At 41.5% G+C, this 21,640-nt stretch overlaps 2 protein-coding genes across 2 annotated transcripts in view; one reads left to right on the forward strand and one right to left on the reverse strand.

Annotated features, from left to right (window-relative positions):
* Positions 1 to 21,640, reverse strand: part of LOC111851973 (neurexin-2-like) — a gene marked incomplete at its 3' end in the record, with an annotated part of 418,474 nt that overhangs the window by 167,642 nt on the left and 229,192 nt on the right. The window lies entirely within an intron of this gene.
* On the forward strand, positions 4,921 to 8,937 carry LOC111851976 (uncharacterized). Its single transcript, XM_072717166.1, has 3 exons — positions 4,921 to 5,285; positions 6,312 to 6,480; positions 8,583 to 8,937. The coding sequence occupies exons 1-3, from the start codon at positions 4,928 to 4,930 to the stop codon at positions 8,710 to 8,712; spliced, it is 657 nt and encodes a 218-aa protein (XP_072573267.1). The 5' UTR covers positions 4,921 to 4,927; the 3' UTR covers positions 8,713 to 8,937.

Genomic DNA, 21,640 nt, shown 5'->3' on the forward strand with positions numbered 1-21,640 from the left:
CTCAACCCAATAGAGCATCTTTGGGATGTGGTGGAACGGGAGCTTCGTGCCCTAGATGTGCATCCCACAAATCTCCATCAACTGCAAGATGCTATCCTATCAATATGGGCCAACATTTCTAAAGAATGCCTTCAGCACCTTGTTGAATCAATGCCACGTAGAATTAAGGCAGTTCTGAAGGCAAAAGGGGGTCAAACACCGTATTAGTATGGTGTTCCTAATAATCCTTTAGGTGAGTGTATATTCATCGATATTTCTGAGCGTGTTTTTGAAATTTTTCTATAACAAGATCTCCTTGAGTTTTTCAAACAATTTGGCAAGATTTATGTTTGCAAGGCACAGCGTAGACTAAGTTAATTGAGGTAACAAAGAAGCCACACACACCACTGCCAGCAGAGACAACACATACAACAAATATTTGACTCGCTTGCTAAAGCCTAAGCCCTTAAATTTAAAGGGGAACATACAGGTGCAACACAAGAGGGGCTAATAATTACTGCACACAATAGGGTAATACCCTGGGCAAACACAATAGGTAGGTCTGACAGTTCTGAGCAGCCATGGGAGGCCCTAATCACTTCCTCAGTTCTCTTACCAGAAGTCCAGCTCATCGAAGCTCAGTGCTGGTTCAGTTAAATTCATGGGAGACTTATACAACTGGAGACCTCTAATAGCACAAAACAAAAAAATCACAAACATTTTTGGCAGACTGCTAATACCAGGGCATCATATGTCAACAAAAAATATTTTCATCAGCATCTCCATCAACTTTGTGCAGCTGGACACTTTATGCTGGACAGTCAATGAGATGTGTCTGGCTTCACCTGTAAGGAAATGCAACCTGGTGGACATTCAAATACTCCATTTCTACAGTACAAGCTAGAGGGCATATTTATTGATACTCATTTCCCCTAAATAATTAAATATCATACAGGGCTTACATACTGGAAAACAGCACTGCAGGAAAGCCAGTGATTCACTTCTAAGATTCACAGCAAGCGATTAATGACCACTCACTGTGTCTCAGATGTCTGGAGCATGTAGGTCCTGGAGGAGCAGGCCTCAGCCAAATAGGCACAGACCCCTGATTTATCGACCCATCTGCTCTCCCTCCACCAGCTGGAGTGTAAAACAGTTTTGGCGGTGGGCTACTAGCTGTGTTTGATTAGCAGCAGTCCCACCTGCTTCTGCCAACCCCAGCAGAACCACCAAAGAACCAAGAGGAGTAATTTATATAGGGCATATCTTACTGGATTAAGACATATAGCTGAAGAAGTGAGAGAGTTTGCAGTACACTTCAAACAGGTCTGGCTGGAATATGCAGGGGTGCCAGAAGTCACTTAAGAGAACTATGAGACATCTTATAGTCCACTCAAGACCATATTTGTGGATGGAGTGAAAACTGAAATGGAAATGAGTGAATAGGACCAGATCCAGGACCTCGTCTTAGGTCAGCTGACTCACATCTTCAGTCATTTGGTCGTATCTGTAAGCAGCATGTGGTAGCCTGAAAATCAGGGACTGTGTGCTTTGTGTGGGTGGGTTGGGGGGGGGGGGGGCTGCACACTATATTGATGATGGGCTCCAGCATTACAACTAACTACTGGGCACCCCATTGGTGTAATGTTTTCAACAGTAAGGCATCATTGTTCACACAATGACCTGTGCCAAGGTCACCACTCACAAGATCTGTGTTTTCTCAGTCACTAGAGTTTTTGGATCAACTCATTATATACCATAAGCTGGCTTTGGCTCTACAAGTAACAATTAATTAAACCCGGTTGTCCTCCATTAGCTTAACCATCATTGGCAATCTGGTGGATTAGCAGGCAGGAAAGGAGGGAAGTGTTAGAGAAGAAAGGAAAAGTCCATACAGGTACGTAGATACATCTGCAGATGTGCTGGGACACATCATCAGTGATGTTTCCTGAGATCCTCGGGTGTTTCAGGTCTCACAACATCAGACACCCTCCCTCAGGCGACCCAGCCGGGGATGATCAAGCCCCAACTTGTGTCCCAGCAGCGTTGGCCCACGTTTCGGACCTTTTAATCCAAATCCACCTAGAGGCTCTTTCTGCAGCCTCTATGGTGGACTTGATGACTTTCCTCTTTGCAGCTCCTGTGATTCCGAGCAGGGTGAAGGCTTTACACAGAGAGCGGGCCACAAAGTCCCGACATCCCACACTGTAAAAAAAATATATTTTTTTTACAGTTTTTGCCAATAAATTTTAGTGTTTTCCCTGTTTTTTCCAAATTACAGAAATGTTTTATTAAAATTACAAAAAAAAAACTGTTTATTGACTCGTGTGACGTAATTTAACAGAGAAACTTTGTATAAATGGAATACAGTATATATCTGTTTTTTAACAGATTTTCAATGATAATTTTAACGAAACTAACTGTAAAAATAAAGTTTTTTTTATTAACCTGCTGGCCTCTTTTAACACATGAAATACTGTAACAACTGTGTTAATTTCTGACACCCCTTAGCTTGTCACAGATTATCAGAGATCTGTTAAAAATAGAGATATCCTAGTTAAAAGTATATCTATCTACTTGTGTTAAGCAGGCCTCTTCTTTTTTTGTTTTTAAAACCAGTCTTAAAACACATCTTTTCTCTTTGGCTTTTGACACATAGTAAGATGTCGACTTTATTTGCTTGTTTTAATTTGTTACTTTGAATGCTTTTATTGTGTGCGTATTAATTGTACTTATGTGTTTTTTTCTGTACAGCACTTTGGACAACTTTGGTTGTTGTAAAGTGCTTAACAAATAAAGTTGATATGGTATGGTAAGTTTAGCTGTTTAAAAAAAAGACCGTTGCAATTTAAATAATAAGCTACGAAAACCAATGCAAAAGACAAATCACAAACCTCGGTGTTCAGCAAATCATTTTCACGGCAATAATTATTTAAGCCAATCAGAATTGACAACTCTGCTACGTTGGTGGCGCACGCAGAAAGAAGCAAGCGACATGATGAAGACGGCGGCGTGCTGGTGAACTATTCTGCTGTTTTCGAGGAAGCAACACTTGTGAGAGAGGTAACGTCGAAAATATTTACTGACACATTCAAAAATTCAACGCAATACTGACATAACTAGAGTATACATTAAGATTGACGACCGAAAACAAAACAAGTAATATATGTCAGATGTTACATTAGCTAGGTTGCAGATGCATTTTAGCTTCGTGTTAACGTTACCTGAACGCAATTTAACGTTGCATTTATAAGAACATTATCTTTGTGTTGGCTTGTATTTTTGTGGCCATGACTGTGTGGCACGTGGCTGGCTAACTAAAAAAGTTAGTTAGCTTACTAAAGTTGACCACTGCTAGCAACAGCTTTCAAATATGCTGCGCCCTGAAGCTAAGAAATGAAGAATACATTACATTTTCCTTTTGGGCTGAATTGCACTTTGGATATTTATTTGGGCTAACACTGAATTACAATGTCTGACTCTCTCTTTTCTTAGTGATGGATGATGTAGACAGTGGTCTTTCTGACTTCATTTACTCTGTGCTGCCAAATTCAAGTTCAAATGACCTGCTGTTAGAGGCTCTTCAGACCTTGGGTGTGGAAACCGTGGAAGATTTAAAATATGTCCAGGAGGCAGATCTTGTTAATACCCTCAGGCCAATTGAAGCTCGAAAATTGATTGCGAGATTTAAAGCTTTTTGTAAGTATACTTAATTGTAAGTTGTAAACACATAAAAAATATTATATCCTCACAACATAATGGATCAGTTGTATTTGAGTTTTGCAAAGCGATTTTGAAAGATTTTGCAGGCCTAAATCCTATTGTCTTCTGTCCAGCTGAAAAGGATGCCAAAGAGATTCCTGATCTGCCTACCAGAGCTGAGCCAGAAAGATGTATAAGCACACACACAGGAACAATGCCATGCAGAGACCATCCATCTACAAGTATGTGTGATGAAAATGTTTTGGCTTAATTAAAGTGTATTTTCTAATTATTACTGTCTTTTGATCTGAGACAAACAAGCCTGAACAATACAATAAGGGATATTCTATTGTTCAGGCTTAGGGTTAGACTGTGATGTATCAATATTACAATTGAAAATGCTTTATCATTTAAATTCGATGTTAAGCCTGGTAGAATAGATTAGTGTTTCACATACAGTAGCTGTTTTTTGTTGTCGTTTTTTCACACTCCATCAAAAATGTACTCGAGTTGTGTCATGTCTTCTGGTCATAGGCCAGTAGTGAATGCTAAAATTTAATGAACTATTTTGAATTTTTTTTTCTGCCCTCTCCAGATGAATACAGTGCAGTTCATTCCAACTCTCCATAGTCTTCCTCAAGCTCAAGTGAAGTCTCAACTCCTCATAGAAACACTCCAGTGAATAACAACTGGCACTTCAATTTTGAGATACCCTGGAGTAAAATGCCGTCAGAACTTACCAGAAAGCTCGAAAATAAAGAGCGGCCAACAGGACGTGAAAGACGTGAAATGATTCGCCTGATGTTAGGAGAGATTCTAACCATCTGCCCTACACCAGGGAAGAAACATCTATGTGAAATTGCCAGGAAGATTGTTTCAAGATATCCTCTGTCATTTAGAGATGTCATTGAAGATCAAGTTGTTGGTAGTGGTTATGACTCCCTTACCAAGCAGCTGCAGGCTAGACTTGACAACATGAAAAGAGGGAAAACCTCACTTTACCTGAAAAGACAGACATTCAGTGCAAGTGAGGAAGAAGACCCACCTTCCAAGATAAGAAGAGTGGATACATATGGTTGCACAAATTGGCAAGCAAAACGGCTGCCACCGGGTGAAACTGAGGAGACTCAGAAATGTGCACAAGAAGAATTAAAGAACATTCACAAAAAAAAAAAGCAAGAACGCCAAAAGTATTCAAGAAAAAATGCTGGCTACTTTCTACACTCAGAGAATCGACATAAGTAGAATGGAAACCCCTGTTTTGGTAAAAGAGTGGCCATATCTGTTTGAGATGTGCGGGATAATGGTCCACTTCAAAGAGCTAACAGATATGGATGTTGACAGAGGAGCCATCTCAAGTAAATGTGAAAGAGTCATTTCATATCTCATGTCCCATGACAAGAAGAACAGCAAAATAGAGGGCATCCTAGAAGGCATTGAAAGTGCCAAAGCGAAGCATCTAGATCCTTATCTTCCTGGATGTGTGATGCTGCTTCTGAAACATTTCAGTGAAGATCAGGCCAAGATGTTTGTGATGGTTGATGAGACGTGTCTGCCATCTGAAGTTGATCAACTGCCCAGCACGCCTTGCGTCGTTGTGTGTGGTATGTGGTATTTTATGTTTTATCCCATTTAAGCAAAAGGCATTTTAAAATTTATGAACGGGTTGATACAGGCATATTAAATCAGGGGCTGGCTGGAGATTCTAGTAAACTTAAGTATATCTTGTTAATGGGTTAAGCATTTTCTGCAATTAGACCTTCATCAGCGTAGCACTAGCATTATGGAACTAAATTAATTATTTTTTAAAAGTTCATTAAAGGGGTAGTCAAGCCAAAACAGAAAATTGGCATTTATACACCATAATGTCATTCCAAACTTGTTAATTTTTAGAACACCGATATTGCAGAAAGTTATCAGCTGTTTATGTCCATACATTGATGGAACTTGTTGGTTACCATTCACCTTTAATGTAATCCACATTACTCGTGTTTTAATTCAAGTCTTCTGAACAAATATGGTCACTTTATATGAGATTTATTAACTACAGTATCAAATCATAACACATTTTAGTGTACATCCACATCACATACAAAATGTCACATCTCTTTTAGCATAGAATTTCATTAATCACCATTGCCATAATGTATAGACAAATTAGGTTTCACTTTACGGCCTTATTTATTTTATATGTGATTTTAAATTGAGAGTTACAACTGCATTTTATATTTATAAACAGTAAAGTGTTTGTATTGCTTCAGAAGACTTGGATTTAACCTCATGGGTCAAATGGATTACACTCATGCTTTTATCTTTGTGTATCCTCAATGTTGGCTGCCTTTCATCTACATTGTTTGGATCAAAACAGCTGATAACTTTTAAATATCTTAATTTGTATTACACAGATAAACTGTCATACTGTTTTGAAAATACATGAGTTACTGTGAGAATTATGTTTTGGTGGACACCCTTAACTTTTTAACATAATGGAAAGGTAAAACCCAGAATAGTAAGGTTTTCTTGTTGTGCTAATATGCAAGCCAAATAATGTGGTCTTTTGACAGTCGTGATGTTAGACTTTTCTTTTAACCTAATGTTTTTGACTTTTCTTATTTTCCTATGTACTGTAGGGAGTTCTCCCCTCACAGCTGAAAACTTGATGATTGCTGTGGACCAGACCATCGTGAAAGATGGGGTTACAAATTGTGGTGATGCCCTTGTAATGATGTTCGTATCCTACTACTGCCTCAACATCAGTTATCCACTGGAACTTGGAGCAACTCTGGAGTTCATGCAGAGGTAAGACTTAAAGTTTAACCACAAAATGCATTTCCTGAAGAACAAAAAGTGTGTATATATGGCCCAAAGATGGATAGATAAACAATTATCCATTTAGGAAATTAATGGATATGAAACCGGTAACAGAAGAAAGTCTAGATAAATTTTATTTGGTGGCAAGATCATTACAACATTTATTCAATGACAGGAGCAAAATGAGCAGACGCTGTGCATTTCTGGCATCTGTGGGAAGACAACTGGTATTGGTACATTATGAACTGTCTATTCTGATTTAATAGATCACAATTTTTTCCCTGTTGGACATTACATTCTCACCTTCCATCAATCTTGTGGTGCGACTATCACTGTGTCCTAACCAGACGCGATGCGTTAAGATTCCAGCGACAAGCAATTTGCCTGTCCACACCAGACACGATTACAAGATGCAACAAAATCAATCAAAAACCACAGCCAATCAGAACAGCGTGTGGGCGGGCTCCCGCGGCAAGTGCACGGCCCCAGAGATTAATTTAGTTAAAAACATAATAAATCAAAATGTATTATTTTGTTTGAAACGTTCTTGTTTCCATTTGTGTAATTGTAAGACCTGAGGTAGTACGGCTACAAGGCTGGGAACAATAAATGATATTCAAAGTCACATTACACGCTTTTAACATTAAATAAAGCACATAAACAGTACCTGAGATTATCATTGCCATACTTTGTGTTGTAGTTCCAGCCGCGATGTCACGGAAAAATAGAAGCAGTTTCTAAAATAGAATCGTTCTGTGTCGCCGTCACGGCTGGTTAGGACATGGTGTAACACTTCCTTTATGATCTATGGAGATGTTGACACTGGCAGCAGATTTTAACACTGGTTGTTGGAACGCATCACAGCCATTGTAGGCACAGTTGCTTAAGTAAGGAATAATTGATGACGGGCCGTTGAATTATTAGAAAAATAATGCACACCCGAGGTGGTGATGCGGCCACGACGCGAAGCGGAGTAGGATCAAAAGCTATTGTGAGTAGGATTATTTCTTCCGCATCTCATCCAACGACTCTTTTGCTAGTTCCAAAACGTCATTTTAAAGCTGGCAATGGAGGCTTGAGCCGTTGATAGCAGACTAATGCAGTTAATAATGAAGTTATTAGAAAGAGAGCGAGAGAGACAGAGACACAGAGAAAGAGAAACAGAGAGAGAGAGAGAGAGCTTGTATGAATTAGGCTACCTCTGTGTGTCCCTCAACAGTGTTCTGAAGCACCGTCTCTAAACTGTAAGTCTGCTTTAAGATGCAGCGCTGTTATTACCTCGCTAGTGAGAAATGTCATGTGTAGCCTTTAAGTTGCTACACTAGGCTAACTGATAAAATCGTCAGGGCAGCGCTGACAACACGTTTTTGTGTGAGTGTGTAACACATTCACATTTCATATTCACCATAAATATTAAAATTTACTTTCGGAAAATCGTCTGTCATGTTGTTTTTGTTAGTCCTGTGTGCTGTATAGGTACTGTATGCTAATTTCCGTTATTACAGTTAACTATGCGAAGTGATATGGAACTGTAATGCGGTCAAGAGAGCTGCCTGGAACTACGTTCGCCGTGCGTTTCCCTGAAAATAATTGCACACCTCAGAACATTCGTCGGCCAATCAGATTCAAGCATTCAACGGTCCCGTAGTATAATGGGAGATACTTGTTCACCCCAAAATAAAATTGTCATCGTTTACTTGCACTCATGTTGTTATAAACCTGTATGAATTTTTTCTTTTGAACACAGAGATATTTTGAAGAATGTTTGTAACCAAACAGTTGATGGACCCCATTGACTTCCAAAGTATTTTTTTCCATACTATTGAAGTCAATGGGGTCCATCAACAGTTTGGTTACAAACAAATCTTCAAAGTATCTTTTGTGTTCAACAGAAGAAATAAATGTGTACAGGTTTGTAACAACTTAAAGTTGAGTAAATGATGACAACTTTATTTTGGGGTGAACTATACCTTTAGATATGTCTGTCACCTCTCTAGCTCAGTTTAAATACTTTTTATATGGCTCATCAGAATTGCTGATTATGAAAAATATTTGTAGCACTATATTCAAGTGTATTTCTGTCTTCACAGATGCCTTTTCAGGATAAATCCAGATAGGGGGACCAAAGTGGAGAAGCAGCAATCTAAAAAACAGCAGTCCATAAATCCTAAGGTTCTTTCTTTGATTACAAACATTGCAGACTTTGAATGGCGTGAGTAGACATCTGACATGCCAGCTTCTTTTTGTTTCATACATTTCCATTTAGTTTATATACTATTCTGTAATGTGTAAAGGGTTCATTCTGCTTGTATTTTGTGGCTGACTGTTATCTTGAGTGAGTGCAGCGTTTTAACGTGTGTTTACACGTTTTAAATTGTGTACATTTCAAAGTACAGGGTTAAAAAAAAAAACTCACAGTAAAGACCAGTAGTTTTAACCAGTGGGGAGAACCAGTTTCATAAAAAAAAAATGCTTTGTTAAATGTTGATCACAGGCTGTATTTGCAGATAACAAATAAAACAAAATTAAGATTACTGTTGTTGTGTGTTTTATTATTAAAGCAAATCTTACTTATTTTTGCAGTTTAAACTGCAAAAAAAAAGTTTAAGAACTGTTATAAAAACTGTGTGTGTATATCTATATATATTATCTGTACTTACTTTTTTATCATTCTTTAAATAATTTTTCTGTCTTTGAATATTTTAATGTATGTTAGCATACATTTTAACAATGTTATTTTAACAATGTATGTTAAATTTAAAAGATTTCATGGTATTATAAGGATATTTTTGTGTAGAATAACAGTAATAAACCGTTTTTTTTTTTTACAGTATATGTTATTATTTGTACTTAAAACTTTTTTAAAGACAATTTTCTGTGTTTTAGAGGTGTATGACTGTATTTTAACAATAAATTTATGTTAAAATTAAAAGATTTCATGGTTTTATAAGGATATAACAGTAGAATAACAGTAATAAACCGTAATTATAGGATAAGAAATTACAATTTTTTTTTTACTGTTTTTTGCTGTTTTTTTTCCTGACAGTATTTTTCCGTTTTTTTACAGACATTTTCTGGCGCCCCTGCTGCCAGAAAATTACCGTTTTTTTACATTTTTTTTTTTTTACAGTGCACCTCTACTGGCTCACAGCGGGCTTTCCAGCCTCTCCTCCGGCATGCCTCTATGAGTTCCTGATATTTAAGCCACTTGCGCTCATTGGCCTCTTCCATGTGGTCCTCCCAGGGGACTGTTAATTCCAATAAGAGGACTTGCTTAGAAGCGACAGATGTCAACACCACGTCTGGTCTCAAAGAGGTTGCTGTAACATACCCTGGGAACTTGAGCTGCCTGCCCAAGTCAACTCGCAGTTCCCAGTCTGATGCCAATGAAAGGAAACTGGCTGCTGATATTGACTGTGCTCGTGGCTTCTCTCCAGCTTTCACGAAAGGTACTGTCCTCTGACCACGGGTATGTTTGTTGTTGGCCACTGCAGTGGATATGGTCTCGGCCACTGACTTCAGCACCTGATCATGGTGCCAGCGATAGCATCCTCCCCCAAGGGCTGCTGGGCAGCTGCTGAGAATGTGTTCCAATGTGCCCTTTCCTGGGCATAGAGGACACGTAGAAAGATCACTCATTCCCCAGACATGTAGGTTGGCTGGACTTGGTAGCACATCATACACAGCTTGGACCATGAACTTAATATACTGTGGCTCTGCCTTCCAGATGTCATTCCAGGTTAGCTTCTTCTCCAGCGCTCCTTCCCACCTTGTTGATGCTCCCTGCTGACGCATGTTTACTATCCTGCTGGTCCTCACATCCTCAACACCTGCTCGTACCTCCTCCAGGATGAGATGGCGTCTATCCTTACCCTGGGCCAGGTCACACCGTGGCTGTGGGAAGGTACCTAACCCTGCTTGACCGATAGCAACTGTGCCCAACATAGCCCTATGTCTTAGTTGAGATTCTGCCAGCTCCAGCCCCTCTTGCGCTCTGAACTATCTGCCAGTCCTCACCGCAATGCCTGCTGAAGCAACTCTGGAGTCGCTGGATTCTTGATAGGCAATACATTTATTTTCTTACTTTATAAATTACTGTTTTGATAAATGTGCTTAGATGTGTTTAGTATAGTATATGCTCATTGTTTTATCTGGTTCATTTTGTGTTTAAATGCTAAAAAAAAATTTGGTGTAATTTTTTGGGGCCGGGAACCAATTAATTGGTTTTACATTATTTCTTATGGGGAGAATTTGATCACAACTCGAACTTTTTAGGATTCGATCCGGAGTTCTGAATGGATCAAATTCGAGTTCTGAGGTACCACTGTATCAGTATTACAGTGAGCAAAACTTGAACTCTTACCAGGTAGGGCTGCTCATAAAGGGAACAAAAAGGGAAGCCCTTCAGGGGCTCAGATGCCAGCAACTATGAAAATGTGACGATTGCGCAGTCACCACAGCACCCATCCCTCCAGCAAATTTTACCAGTAGGGTGTCGCCATTCTCAGAACTTACAGAGGGGTATGTTTCCCAAAAGCATAGTTGTTATTTACACTTGTGGAGCTATGCAATCGAATGGTTTCAACTGTCTAAGTTGCTAAAGGGGACTTTTGGGAAATGTGTCCCAGTTCAGCAGTAATATATGAATATATTTTGTAATTATATTATTATATACTCAGCAAAAAAAGAAACGTCCCTTTTTCAGGACTGTGTATTTCAACAATAATGTTGTAAAAATCCAAATAACTTTACAGATCTTCATTGTAAAGGGTTTAAACAATGTTTTCCATGCATGTTCAATTAACCATAATCAATTAATTAACATGCACCTGTGGAATGGTCGTTAAGACCTTAACAGCTTACAGAAAGTAGGCATTTAAGGTCACAGTTCTAAAAATGCAGGACACTAAAGAGACTTGTCTACCGACTGTGAAAAACACCCAAAGAAAGATGCCCAGGGTCCCTGCTCATCTGCGTGAACGTGCATTAGGCATGTTGCAGGGAGGCATGAGGACTGCTGATGTGGCTAAGGCAATAAATTGCCATGTCCGCACTGTGAGACGCCTAAGACAGCGCTACAGGGAGGCAGGAAGGACAGCTGATCATCCTCGCAGTGGAAGACCACGTGTAACAACACCTGCACAGGATCGGCACATCTGAATATCACACCTGCGTGACAGGTACAGGATGGCCACAACAACTGCCCGAATCACATCTCATCTATATTCATTGTGTAGGCCGCTGATTTTGAAAATAGTGCCAATCCAAAGTTCTAACACTGTAGTAATCAAACCACCTTATATTTATGAACGCTTCAGTCACCTATCTGTAGCCCCAGGCAGACACACGATTCAGTCACACTCTCCGGCAATGGCCATCCATCTGTCGGAGCCAGGTGTTACGTGTGCGTCCCCTTGGCCAGGTCCAGCCACTGGGGTTCTCAGCTATGAGGATCCTGCGAGCTGGATCACCATCAGGGAAACACGCCACATGGCCATAGTGCCGTAAATGACGCTCCCTCACAATGCAGGTAATGTGCTTCATTCAGAACTCCTCTAGCAACCGCTCATTTGACACAAAATAAAACCAGCGCTACCCAAGGACTCTCCGAAGAGACACAGTACTGAAGAAGTCCAGTCTTCATAGCATCCATGTCTCACAGCCATACAGCAAAACAGGGAGCACCAGGACTCTAAAGACTTCGTCCTCTTGCATAGATATAGGGAGCACCACACACCACTTTCCAGCGACCTCATGAACCCCCATGCTTTCCCAATCCATCTGCTGACTTCATAGCAGTGACATGAACGTTGCTGCAGTGGTAAGTGAACCTTTTGACAAGGTTGACATTCTCCCTGCAGACAGACATACTGTTGATGGCTGTGCCCTAAAAGTCATTAAAGGCCTGGGGCCGGTTGCACAAAACACCTTAAGTTAAGATTTTCCTTAAAGTCCGAGTTAAGGTCTCCTTAAAATAAAGTCGGTTGCACAAAACACCCTTAAGTCTCCTCCTTAAGGTTTCCCTAAAATTTCCCTAAAATTTTCTCTTAAGTATTTAAATTTTTCTCCTTATCTTGGTCTTATATGTAAAGAATCCCTTAATGGTTGCACAAAAGACCTTAGCAACCAAACTAAGGAAACCTCTAACCTTAACTGCAGTTTATGATAATAAATAACAAAAATGAACACATCCCAAAAAGAGTGTTCTGCGACCGGGAGAACCCCTTAGATACGCCTAATGATGAGCAATTCATTTTGTTTTATAAATTTGACCTGCAATCAATTTATGATTTGTCCGACCGTCTACACTTGGACCACTCCACAATCAGAAGCTGTGCTCTCCCAGCTGCGTTGCAATTAATGATTACGCTGCGGTTTTATGCTACAGGCTCATTCCAGGCTGTAATGGGCAATGTATTTCATATCCACAAGTCAACGGTGTGCCGCGTCATTCACAGAATTTCAAATGCCATTGCCCGTCTGTTGAACACCGTGGTGAAATTCCTCTCAAAACGAGAAGAGGATGAAATAGCGACACACTTCTTTAATGTAGCCGGCTTCCCAAGAGTGTGCGGGGGGACAGATCATAGATGGGACCCACATCAGGATTCAACCTCCCGTACAATATGAAGATCAATTTATTAACAGAAAAAAATCTATATTTAATCAATGTCCAGTTAGTTTGCAATCATGAAAATAAAATAACTAACGTTGTAGCACAATGGCTTGGCAGTACCCATGATGCTCGGATTTTGGATGAGAGCATCCTTGCAACGGAGTTTGAGGAAGGGAGGCACAAAGACATCCTTTAGAAATCACTAGAATTTCGCACCTTCGCCGCAGGACTGCGCTGGCCGGAGGATTGCTTACGGATTCTCTATTGGCGAGCCCTTAATCCGGACATACAGGATGAACTTATGTCCAGGGGTGCCTCTGTCTTTCAAGGAATTCATTAGCTTGTCTGTCATTCTGGATAACAGCCTTAGAGAGCGCCGTTGTCGGCGGGTTCGCCAGCATATGACACCCCCTGCAGCCACGGAAGAACTCCCTGAACCTATGCAGCTCGGACGGTCTCCTCTCACCACCACAGAGAGATGCCGACGCACCACGCAGGGTCTCTCCGGACACACTCTCTGTTCCTATCCTAATTGCCCCCCTCGCCTGGAACCCTCCATTAAGGTAGGCCTCTCTGCTTTTCTGGGTGTTTCCCAAGCTCAGTTCACCATACAGGTTGAGGTAACATTTGCTGGAGAACAATTGTGTGCACGAGCTCTCATTGACTCTGGGGCAGCCAGGACCTTTATCGATCAGGCTCTAGAAAAGAAACTGCAAATCCCTCTGCAAGCTCTTTCATCTTCCATTGCTGTGCTGGGGGTTAGTGGTGCACCCCTACAAGGGGCTCAGATCACCCCGGTAATGCTACATGTGGGTGTTTGTCATGTTGAAACTATAACTTTCTTGGTTCTACCCAAAACCAAGGACCCAGTTATACTGGGTCTTCCTTGGCTCCAGGAGCATGATCCACAATTTCACAAGTCCTCTGGTGAGTTGTCTGCCTAGTCACCCCGCTGTTTCTCTCAATGTATTGCTTTACCCTGTTGTGCCTCTATGGTAGAAAGTCCAGAACCAGAGGATCTCCATCATCCCCACCGAATATAAGTCACTTGCCTTTCAACTTCCCCCTCACCAGGATTGTGACTGCGCCATAGATCTCCTAGAGGGGGTGCCACTTCCCAAGGGTCAGCTCTACCCCTTATCAATAACTGAAGAGGCGGCAATTGAGGACTATGTTCGAGAAGGCTTAAAGCAAGGTATCATCCGTCCATCTACATCCCCAACTACAACAGGCTTCTTCTTTGTAAAGAAGAAGGATGGAGGGTTACGTCTGTGTATTGATTACAGAGCCCTAAATGCTATTACAGATAAATGACATGAACCTCTACCCTTGATTCCTTCTGCGCTGGAGCAACTCCGGAAGGCCAAGATCTTCACAACGCTAGACCTCCGCAGTGCATACAACCTTGTGTGCATCCGAAAGGGGGACGAATGGAAAACCTCCTTTATAACCCATACTGGTCAATATGAATATCTAGTGATGCCTTATGGTCTAGCCAACAGCCTGTCTATATTTCAAGCATTTATGTATTCCATTTTTCGTGACGTACAGTAGTTAACCAGTTTGTTGTCATCTACATAGATGACATATTAATCTACTCTCCTTCTCTCTCACAGCATATTAACCATATTCGCCAGGTTCTCCAGAAGCTGCGGGAATGTCATCTTTTCGTAAAAGGGGAGAAGTGTGAATTTCATCAAGCTCTGGTACAGTTTCTAGGCTGTTATCAAACCGGGTGCAGTGGCCATGGACAAACAGAAGGTGGTAGCTATCCAAGAGTGGCTACGGCCCCGTACCATTAAATAACTGCAGCGGTTCCTGGCATTTGCTAATTTTAACCGCACGTTCATTCGAAATTTCTGCCGGGTAGCCGCACCTCTTACTTCCCTTACGAGAGGATAAGGTACCCATCTGCAGTGGACTCCGGAGGCTGACCTCGCCTTCCAGAAGCTCAAGCTCGACCTTCTGCTCGGCCCCAGTCCTCCAACAACCATGTCCTGAAGATCCGTTCAAGGTGGAGGTGGATGCATCAGTGACCGGCGTCAGAGCTATCCTCATCCAGAGGGACCCGGTGACTGGCCGCCGACACCCATGTGCGTATTACAAAAAAACTCACCCCTGCTGAGATTAACTCCCTGGGGTCGGACAGAAATTTCTCAAAACTGTTTAAATAATGCGAGTTTTTGTCATATACACATTTTAAAAATACCCTCAGAAACCTTGGACGGTCTACATTTCAAATATATATAGGTAGACACTAAATATATTTTTACAGCTTCGTGATACAAATAGAAAGAACAAGAGTGACTGACTTAAGCATCTGCGTCTCGAAGCGGCTGTGATCGCCCACCCACTTGCAAATCGCGCTATTCGCATGATAATAACATGATAATCCGATAGTGAGTATTGGGTGAAGAAATATGTGAATACGCCCATTGTGACCGAAATAAACAAGAGCACATGTCTGGGTAGCGTTTACACTAATCGGCTGCAATATAGCACACGGATACGTCTCTGCCGCTGAAGCTTTGCGCCAGTGTTGCCACTTTCAGCAGCGAAGCTCATACCTGTGTTCATAGCTCAGTGGGCTAAGCCTGTGTGCCTGCAATCACGTGGTCGTCGATTCAAACGCAGCGTATTTACAACGTGAATAGCGATCTTCAGCTGAGAGCGGTCCTACACGCTCCCGACGCAAGTAAAACAAAGAAAGATGACACGATTTGCTTTTTTGCCTATTTAACCTAATTTAAAAAACTTTAATACTTCCGACAATGGAAGTTTTGAAAAGAAGACAGATAACGGATTTAGTCAGTGTTTTTTTCATGATTCTTCATAATGATTTCAGCGAGATATAAACTGAAATACACGAGAAAGATATGCGGTCGACGATGCCCTCGTCCCCAGAGCGTTAATAATAGTCACTGCATCATATTTATCACTTTCTATATTTATATAGTCACAGTTTTTCATTTTTCATTCCATCTACCAATAAACTGTGAAAGGGATTTTATTGTTGCTACTTTTCTTGCGTTTCAAACTGCCTTTCCAAAGTGATGGGTGTGGGGTGCAGTGACATTCCAGACTGATGGGCCATTGACAGTATGCAAACTACTACAGGTGTGAGGACACCTATCTCATCAATATTCATTGTGAAGACCACTGACTTTGAGAAAAAGAGTGTCACTCTAAAGTGCTAACACTTTAGTAAACAAACCACATAAAATTTCAGAATGTCACTTTCACCAATGTGTAGCCAACCACTGTGTCTATAAGCTTCAGAGCTCAAAAGTCTTACCTAGAAATGTCTATAATGTGATTTTTTTACAATTTCTCAGCATGTCTGAAAATAGGTTTTTGAAAAGTATATGTTTAAAGTTGATTTTAACAAAAAATTGAATAATAACATTCTAAGAGGTCTCAGATTATTGGTGCTGAGTTTGTGCTGAATAAAAGCAATTGTATCACTTTGGGATAAATGTTTTTTAGATAGGTGAAATATTTTGAAATGTCAAGGCATGTCAGACTACCCCGAAAGTGGAAAAGAAGCCTCAGACCCCAGGGGGTTAATTATGACGTAGGGGACCGGGAACTTCTGGCTATTAAATTAGCGTTGGAGGAGTGGAGACACTGGTTGGAGCGGGCTAAGCACCCCTTCCAAGTCTACACCAACCACCGCAACTTAGAATATGTACAGAATGCGAAAAGACTGAACCCACAGCAGGCTTGTTAGGCCATGTTTTTGCTTGCTTCACCGTCAGTTACTTACCTCCCGGGGTCAAAAAACATGAAGGCTGATGCATTATCCCGGCAATATGACCCCCTGACGACAGTGGACCGAACCGTGCCCATCCTGGCCCTATCTTCCTTCGCAGCCAACATCTCATGGTCTCCAGAAGAAACCCTTAGCGCTGCAAACGAACACTCGACTCCACCCACTGGCTGCCCCCTGGATGACTGTACGTGCCAGCCCCACATCGGTCAGTTGTGGTCAGGTGGGTGCATACATCCCGCAGCTCAGGAAACTCAGGGGTTGCCGCTACCCTCTGGTTGGTGGCCCGAAGATATTGGTGGCCTGGATGGCGAATGGGGGTGGAACAGTATGTGGCCTCCTGCCCAGAGTGTGCCCAGCTCAAGGCCTCACACCAACCATCTGCTGGACTACTGCATCCTCTACTATTCCCTTCACGTCCTTGGTCAAACTTAGCGATGGACTTCATAACCGATCTTCTCCTCTCGAAGGGTAATACCGTGATACTCACCATTGTAGATCGTTTTTCCAAAATGTGTCAGTTGATTGCTCTTCCTAAACTTCCCAATGCAGCAGACCTTGCTGAGTTGTTACTAACCTGGGTGTTCCGGTATTACGGTATCCCTGAAGACATAGTATCTGACCGAGGGCCCCAGTTCACCTCACAGGTATTTCGCTCCTTCTGCACCAAGTTGAGCATCTCCCTCAGTCTCACGTCCGCGTACCACCCCCAATCCAACAGCTTAGCGGAAAGAACCAACCAAGAGGTCTCTAAGGCATTGAGGCTTCTTTGCAAGGATAGACAGACCGAGTGGTCAACCCACCTTCTATGGCAGAATACGCCCTTAACTCCCGAGTAAACCCGGTCAGTAACCTTTCGCCATTTCAATGTGTGTTAAGATATCACCCACAGCTCTTCCCCTGGGACTCCCCAACTAGTGACATCCCTTGACTGGAAAAGTGGTTCCAGGGAGCCCGATACATGTGGCGTCGAACCCAGCTTGCCCTCTCCAGACGATCTTCGAGACAGAAACTCCAGGCTGATAAACACCCACGTCCTACTCCTCCCTATCGGGTGGGGCAACGAGTCTGGCTCTCTATTCGTAACCTCAAACTCCCATCCTGCTGTAAGTTGTCAGCCTGCTTTATTGGACCTTTCTGGATCGTTAAACGTGTGGGACCCGACTCATTCCGGTTGCAACTGCCCAAAATTTACCGCATCTGTCCCACGTTCCATGCCTCCCTCCTGAAGCCTGTGCGTTATAGCTCAGCTCATCCGTCTACTGATGCAGCGGTGCCTCCTCCCTGTACCTTGCAGGATGGTTCCCAAGTATACCAGGTGTGAGCCCTCCTGGACTCCCGCCGTCGAGCAGGTCAACTACAATACCTGGTGGATTGGGAGGGGTTTAACCCTCGAAGAATGCCCGTAGGTGTCCGCGTCAGACATCTTGGACCCTACTCTGGTGTCTGACTTCCATTCTGCACACCCTTCCAAGCCCGCTCCCCGGCTGCAGGGTCATCCGCGTTGCCCATTATCTCTAATGTGCCTTACCGAGCATCCTTCTGTCTTTTGTTCTCCCCGATTGCCCTACCTGCTCCGTCCTGCCCTGCTGTCCTGCCTGCCTCCATCCTGCTACCTCATCCACTTCGTTCCTCCCTTCCTATCGTCGTCCTTGTAGGACTGACTCTCCTAGACACCGATCTCTTGCCTGCCCTTCGATTAAGATTTTGGATTTCCCCTTTGGCTGTGTTGATTCCCGGATTATTCATTAAACTGGTTTGCTACCGCATTACAGGGTCTGCCTCCTCTGTCCTTGCTGCACGTCACACCGATCTGTTGTTGGGCTTGAGTTTTTCTTCAGTGATGAAGGGTTTCTGATGACCTTTGGACAATCTTTGTCGTTGTTTATTGTTGGTAATTGATTTCCAATAACAAATGCATACATTTGCAAAAAGCAATCATGCCTTGCCAACTGTAATATTGATAAGAATATTAACACCTGAAAAAATTCCTTAATGGTAAATGCTGAATGTTGAATAAATTCATGATTTAATTTCTGATTAATTTGTGATTAACAGTTGTTAAGTGTGATTAATCACGATTAAATATTTTAATCTATTGACAGCCCTAATTATGACTTAATGATACTTCAGTCTGAATATATATTTGCATCAGAACTTTGGAATTCTGCTGCCTAAATTCACAACAGCCCTACTTGTATGTTTCAGAAAATGAAGTGGAATATAGGATGAGAACAATATGGTGAATTTATGTAAATATCAGCATAAAGGATTGTTACAATACATTATGTATTCATGCTGCATTATGTAATCACTTGACAAAGTGTCAATGAAGACATCCATCATGGTTTTTGATTACATTTTCATCATGGAAAAGTGCAGCCCCCACATTTTGTAATTACTGGCACAATATGTAATAATTTATTACTAAATGCAGGGAAATATATATTGCTTTCAAGCTGTCAATTACAAAATGCAGCAAATGATTACAAAATGTGGGTGCTATTAAATAATGATGTGATAATTTGTCACATTTTGTTGAGTCATTGCATAATGCGGTATTATTACATAATGCATTGTACCAAGAACCTAGCAACACATTTTTAGTTTGATTCCAGTTCTACTGAGGGATAAGGTAATTTATTGGTTCTCTTAGAGAATGGTGATACCTCCTCTAGCCAAGCACACGGATCTGAATCAGGCTAAATGGGAAAAGAGAAAATGTATGGAGATGACAAAAAATTTGTGAATGTAAGATCAGCTAAGTGTTTTTTTTTCATCAGACAGGGATAGCTGTAGACACAGCAGTTTTTGGTTTGCCTCTTTTAAAATGAAAGGGGTTAATCAGAGATGGCAGCTGAATAGTAATTTGAAGGAAATGGACCCATCTCGCCTGGAGCAAGGTAGATACTTCTTTTTTTTTATTAAAACATATCATCAGTGAACTTTATTAGCTCTGCTCAATCCCCCACTTCAGTGATGTGCTGATCTAAGACCAGCTGACCATATTCTGTCAGCATTTTTAACAGTTTGGGGTGAATGTCATTAATGCATATTTCCACAATCTCCAGGCTCACAACCACACACCACAGGATAAGATAAGTAGCATGTATGTCTTAAATGCTGAACAAAACTGTTTTCAAACAAACTACAATGCTAGCCCTAATGTCCAGAGAGGTGACTTGGATATAAAGCCACAAAGAAATACTACTACAGCAGGTCTTCAGGTGTTAAAAAAAACTTTGTTCCCATTTGTTTTCAATAGCTAGTCAGTTTCATAGTATCAATACTTCAAAACCTTGCTCACAGTGGACAAAGTCTTAGTATGTTTTCTGTATTTGGTTGCGTAAAATGTTATAACAGCTCGAATCATTCTGGCCTTCACCATTGGCCAAAGTTGTTGGAAAGTTTGGAAAAGCCCCATTGTGCCCCAAAGTGGCTTTTTTTTTTTTTTTTTTAAAGTTCCGTAAACAAATTGATACATGGTACTCCAGATGGCCAGTACTATCTATCTGCCTTTTTAACATGCATTAATAGACAGACATCACACCTCAGGCATTTTGATTTCAGTGATCTGCTGGAGAACCAGGGGTGCCAGCGGTAAGATTTGTTGAGGGGGGGGGAGCATCATGCCTGTACCTCTGCTAAATACCTGAATGACTTTCATCATTTTCATTTTTCTGTGCACAGATTTACTGGACATTACAATTGCATGGGTATTTGTACAACCGCATTTCCAAATATATGCTCAATATGAATTTGATGCCAGCAACACATTTCAAAAAAGTTGGGACAGGGGCATGTTTACCACTGTGTTGCATCACTATTTCTTTTAACAATACTCTGTAAATGTTTGGGAACTGCTTGCTATAATGTACAACGAAATATAAATGTCTTTTTCTCTGAATAAGATGTTGTCTTGATAGCAGCATATGTTGCTCCAAAACCTCAAAATATCATTCAGTATTAATGGTGCCTTCCCAGATGTGCAAGCTACCCAAGCCATGGGTACTAATGCACCCCCATACAATCAAGGATGCTGGCTTTTGAACTGTCTGCTGATAACAAGTTGGTTGGTCCCTCTCCTCTTCAGACCAGAGGATGCAGTGTCCATGGTTTCCAAATAGAATTTAAAATTTAGTTCATCAGACCACAGGACTGTTTTCCATTTTGCCTCAGTTCATCATATATAAATGAGCTGAAGCCCAGAGAAGTTGCCGGTGTTTTGGGATCATGTTTAGATATGGTTACTTCTTTGCATGGTATTGCATGGTCCTGCATTTGTGGATGCAGTGACAAACTACATTCATAGACGGTGGTTTTCGGACCTGAATATCATGGCTATCCGATTCTGGTTTTCAGTCTTGTCCCTTGAGATTTCTCTGAATTCTCTGAATGTTATAATGATATATTGATGTGATACACACCGTCCCCGAGACACTGCATAATACAGATGATCTCAGTTCTTGGTGCATTTTAGGATCCATCACTTGTCGAACTGTCCTGGACACTGTTGCTCCACTTAAGATCAGACACTCCAAGGCCAGGTCTGAACCCTGGCTAAATGATGAAACTCGAGCTGTGAGGGGTGAGTGTCGCGGGGCTGAGCGGAAATGGGAAAAAAGACAATTTACAGGTGTCTTTTCAAATTTTAAGAGGCTGCTGGGGTTTATATCATTCCACTGTACAATAAGCAAAGGGGAACAATTGAGACTACTCTAAATGTCCCTCGTGCTCTCTGTCTTGAGCAGTCTTTTGAAATA

Source organism: Paramormyrops kingsleyae, chromosome 10 (genome assembly GCF_048594095.1).
Source record: "Paramormyrops kingsleyae isolate MSU_618 chromosome 10, PKINGS_0.4, whole genome shotgun sequence".
Lineage (NCBI taxonomy): Eukaryota > Metazoa > Chordata > Actinopteri > Osteoglossiformes > Mormyridae > Paramormyrops > Paramormyrops kingsleyae.